Below are 5,353 nucleotides of genomic sequence, written 5' to 3'. Positions count from 1 at the left end.
ATATTGTGGCGTGTGTTTATGTAAAAGGGGTACGACATTCATAGTATATTCATAGAAGAGATGCAGAGATATTGTGGCGTGTGTTTATGTAAAAGGGGTCGAAAAAGAAAAGGAGATGGGCGTAGTGATATAAAATATGCATTTGACATTAGGGTAATCGAACGGGTAGAATTTTCCGAAGTGCTTGAAAATAGGTGTTTTGGTTAATGTTCATTAAAAACTCGGTATTTATATCAGATGAGAATGGCTGAGTCTAGTACGAGAAAGGTCGGTCGTACTCATATTGAGGAAGATAGAATCAGTGTGCTGCCTCGGAATGTAAAGAAACTATCCTTTGTTTTATGCCTATAGGAGATGCAGTAAGAACCAGAATCTTGGCGAGGAATTGGAGGAATTGTTGGACTACTATTCCAAATCTTGTTTTTGATGAAGACATCTTAAGTGAAAAGTCACGTTATATTGGCAGTTCGCGTGGTCTAGAACTAACAGCTCTTAAATTTGTTAGTGTGATAAGTAATGTTCTCCTACTCCACAATGGTCCCATTCTCAGATTTTCTCTCTGTTTTCCTGGTTTTTGCGATGCCAAGATAATCCTTGATTGCTTTGTATGATTCGGAGTGCTCCCAACTTGAGCAAGCTACATATCTTGGTGAGTGCAATCCGCTTGAACTTATAATGTGTCACCAAAGTTATTGTTTGACAATTGCAAAACATATATTAATCATAACTCATTAGGTGGATTGGCTTCGAAAGGATGCTGGTGAAGGGAATCTCAACAATTATTGGGTAAACGTTTCTGAAGATTGTACCATAGATCAGCTTGAAATTGTGACCATCTGTAATCTCAAAGGTCAAAGAACAGAGTTGGACCTAATCAAGTATTTACTTGCCCGTTCTCCGCTATTGAAAACGATGTACATCAACTATAGTACTAGCGTCTTAAAAAAGGATGCAGCAGCAGCAATGACAAAAGAGATGTTACAATACTCCAAAACTTCATCAGGGGCGCAGATCATACAATTGAAACAAATACCTTTTGAGTTATATTACTGACGTTTAGGTTGATGTTTCTTTCAGTGTATCTTTCAATGTGCAAAACAGTTAAGTTGGATCTGTGGTTAGCTGCGGTCATCCTACCCTCCGAAGAACCTGCTCTAAGCAAGATAAGTGTATGCCCTTTTTTCGTTTCTGTTTCAAATTGCCCCCCAGGGACTAGAACAATACTAAAACCTGTAGGGGGAAGAACATATGTATCTTTATAAGCTTTTATTTGGATCACATAGAAGACAAAGTTCTATGTGCTGTAGACTGTAGTTCATTTCTGAGCTCATTTCTGGGCGACGTACGGTTGATTGGTGAAACTAGTGATCATATTTATTACCTGTTTCAGTTAAATTTCTCTGGTTTTATTATTGATTATGGAAATTGCATCATCTTGTACGTGCTTAAATTTGGTGTACATGCATTAGCTGTTTGAACCTCATTATTAAGAGTTTAATCAAGTGCAATTCTATTTTGGATTAGATCTATTTATAGCATTACAATGAAAAAGTTTATGGTAAATATTAATAAGAATATTCTAGGTTTTAGATGGACATGATTGTATCAGTCCGCTATCCTGGCAATCTTATAGGAGATGTGTTTATGAGAAGTCCACATATCAGAACAGATAAAAAAGTATGACGCCAAACTACACTAGCATTCTCGAATTTATAGGAGATGCCTTGTAAGAACCTAGGTAGGATGTAGAAGTTGATCTTGTCATGTATTGCGTTTCTTGGACAGATTGTAACATACTAATGGTGTAGATAGTTGTTGAATCCATCATGCCCGTCGATTTTCTTCTGATCTTCATGAAATTTCACTTTAAGAAGAGATGATCAAATCAAAAAACAAGATTAGTGACAGTTCGAATGATTCATTAGTTCAACAACATTCCATCAAAGTTCAAAGGTGGTGTTAACTGGAAAGTTCAACAACATTCCAGACTGGTGTTTGTACTAGTGGATACTCGAGTGCAATTCTAAAACCTTTATTGGATTTTGAAGAAGTTGATCTTGTCATGTAACACAAGAAATTTTATTAGTTAGCAATATAACGCAAAAGATTCTCTTTGTACTATGTAAGAATATGTAGAAATTAAACAGAGTTTACAACATGCTATTGACATTAACAAGTTCTTAATTCTTTACTTCAATTTGGATGAAGATTCCAAAGTTTCTGGTTAACTATAATAATATAAAAAAATGGTTGGTTAAAATTTGTTGAATCCGTAAGACATTGTGTTTTGGTTGGCTATTTTTTGAAATAGTATATTTTAATCCTAAACAATAGGTTTTCAATAAAAATATATTTTGTAAAATTTTAAATAAGTTATTATACGTTAAAAGATAATGAAAGTGACAACTCAATTAAACAATTGAGATTACCACTCATCTTCACCTTTTTGTAAAAACTCTCGGTTTTAGCGGCTTTGCTTTTTTGGCTAGTTGATATGAAAATACACTTGACTAGTTGATGTGAAAATACATTGGCAAAATTCATTTTTGTAAATGGTCCACAGCAAGGACAATAATTTTAAGATCTCTTCATCTGAACTTCCTATTAATTATATAGATCAAGAACGAAGTAAAACACAAACTTAAAATATTTCAACACACCGTACTCAATGATAACACCACACAAATGATTCTTGATATTATGCAACCCGAAGAAGAAGAGCATGATGCAAGAATGAGAATGGTTGTTGTACACCTTCATTATCAACGTTAGAGAGTGAATTTTATCCCACATCATGGTGGTTTTATTGTGAATCATCGTGTGATTAATCGAAATAGGGAAGAAGGTCATACTAGACGGTATCATGATTATTTTTCTAATACACATACGTACACAGAAACATAATTCCGTCGAAGATTTCGAATGCGTAGATCATTATTTCTACGAATTGAGGAAGCAGTTGCAACTCATGATTACTATTTTACTCAACGAACTGATGTTGTAGGAGTTCCTGGACTGTCATCTCTTCAGACAATGACATCTGCACTGAGGATGCTTGCATATGGAACGACAGCTGATGTTGTTGATGATTACGTACGTATTAGTGAGAATACAATAATAGAGAGTCTAAGAAGATTTCTTAAAGCAATTGCGGAAATATTTGAAGTAGAATACTTGAGACGACCAAATGAACAAGATGTCTCTAAATTATTGGCAGAGAATGAACAACGAGGCTTTCCTGGAATGCTGGATAGTATCAACTGTATGCACTGGAAATAGAAAAATTATCCAACTACTTGGTAAGGTATGTATACAGGTCATGTTCATGAACCAACTATAATATTAGAAGCCATAGCTTCAAAATGGATTTGGTATTCTTTTTTTGGGCTTCCAGGATCATTAAACGACAACAATGTATAAGACCGGTCTCATCTATTTGAAGATTTGGCTGAAGGCCGCGGACCTGAAGTGAAGTATACCATCAATGAGAATGAATATAACATGGGATATTATCTTGCTGATGGCATATATCCTTCTTGGCCAACGTTTGTAAAAACTATTCCAAAACCTCAAGATAACAAAAGAAAGTATTTTGCAGCTACACATGAGTCCATTAGAAGAGATGTTGAAAGAGCATTTGGAGTGCTACAATCTCGATTTGCAATGATCTGTCGTCCATCACGATTTTGGGATGTCGAAACAATGAAATATATTATGACTACTTGTGTAATATTGCACAATATGATCATTGACGATGAAAGGGAATCATCCCTCGAAGAAGAACACTTTGATTCGGATGTCGAAATACCAGTTGTTACTCGAATTCGCAATCATCCGAATAATCTACGAGAATACATACAGGTGCATCAACAAATTCGAAACAAACCAGCTTATTTTCAATTGTAAAATGATCTTATAGAACATCTTTGGCAGATCCATGGCGGTGACCTGAATTAAAATTATATTTGTTATGTAATTTCTTTTTATGTGTTTTGTAATTTATCTTTTAAATAATATGCTTCAAGATAGACAAAATAGTAAGCATCATTATATTAAATGAAGTATACTAAATTCGATTACATAACAAGCGCAAACCAAATTAATCAAGTACATTTTCCATAACAAGCGCAAAATAAATTACAAAACATTTTTCAAGATTTTAGCTTTCAAGGCATCATAATATTTTCTTTGACCAATTAGCATTTTACTAGTATCCATTGCCATGATGTGCCTTTCACGATCCTTCCTTTGTCTTTCGCGCTCCTCCTTTTCTAAGCGAAGCTGCAATTTCTCTTTTTGTAATTGCATCAGCTTCATATGCCTTTTCTGCTCCTCCTTTTGCATTTTCTTTTTGTAATTGCATCATCTTCATATGCCTTTTCTGCTCCTCCTTTTGCATTTGCATCATTGCTTTCTGAAGCCGCAAACTCATTTTTATAGATTCAGTTCTCGAAGAAGCAACAACTAATGCATCTTTCTGCATCGATTTAAGAATTTCTAAGCTTTCTCCATCTAATGCATCATATGCAGTTTTTTTTTAATTTTTTTCGCAGCTTTTCTTCCTATTGGACGCTCCATTCCTTCTTCAGATTCCATATAGGCAGATTCTGGACTATCAACTGATGGAGAAGACGGCTGATTCTCCTTCATGTTTAGCTTTTTTTTTTCCAAGGTAGCCGCATATTTTGGTGAATGGCGCAACTCATTCCAATACTGCATGAAAGGAAATTTCTCTTTTTGTATATCCTCGTACATCGTCATTGTCTCTCCAACCTTCTAAAGATGAAGTAAATCAAGGCACTGTTAATACGGATACGTATTGAACAACATCTTTGTAGATGCATTCATCAGAACTTAATAAACTCAGATCTTTCCAACACACTTGCAGCATGTCTAGGAAATTACCTATTTAATGTTAAAACTAAGTCAAGCATAAAGTAACAATTAGAGTGTTAATATCAAGTTCTGTTAAGGAGACAAGGAGTCCTGGTGAATCTCACCAGAAAAGTTATAACATCTAAAAGTAGGATTGTTGTGATCTATTTTGTTATAATATAATTTACAAGATTGTGATCACTAAGTGGACTCACTCAAAATAATAAAGTCACTTCACCACTTCTGCTAGTCAAAAAACACAGCTCCTCTGATCTATCAAGATCCTGCCACTGCCATATTTTTTCCCTATCACATATACATGCCTCTTTCACAGGTTATAGAGCTTTAAGTAGAAAAATACAATTTCTACAATCAAAATAATACTTGATTGATTAAGAGTTTGAGTATCGAGTCTTATAAAAACATTTCTACAAGGGCAACGATAATATATATCCGCCAGTAAATACATCAAATTATT

General features: G+C 34.5%; 1 protein-coding gene and 1 long non-coding RNA gene across 2 annotated transcripts; both read left to right on the top strand.

Moving 5' to 3' along the window:
* Window positions 1-441: 441 nt before the first annotated feature.
* On the top strand, window positions 442-1,433 carry LOC141683083 (uncharacterized). The gene is made up of 2 exons (XR_012560105.1): window positions 442-649; window positions 736-1,433. It is a non-coding gene; the product is annotated as an uncharacterized LOC141683083 (long non-coding RNA).
* Window positions 1,434-2,922: 1,489 nt separating this feature from the next.
* LOC141684887 (uncharacterized) lies at window positions 2,923-3,957 on the top strand. Its single transcript, XM_074490025.1, has 3 exons — window positions 2,923-3,262; window positions 3,443-3,861; window positions 3,934-3,957. The coding sequence occupies exons 1-3, from the start codon at window positions 2,923-2,925 to the stop codon at window positions 3,955-3,957; spliced, it is 783 nt and encodes a 260-aa protein (XP_074346126.1).
* The last annotated feature ends 1,396 nt before the right edge of the window (window positions 3,958-5,353 follow it).

This window comes from Apium graveolens, chromosome 9, assembly GCF_009905375.1.
Source record: "Apium graveolens cultivar Ventura chromosome 9, ASM990537v1, whole genome shotgun sequence".
Taxonomy (NCBI): domain Eukaryota; kingdom Viridiplantae; phylum Streptophyta; class Magnoliopsida; order Apiales; family Apiaceae; genus Apium; species Apium graveolens.
This window is presented reverse-complemented; position numbering and strand designations above follow the sequence as displayed.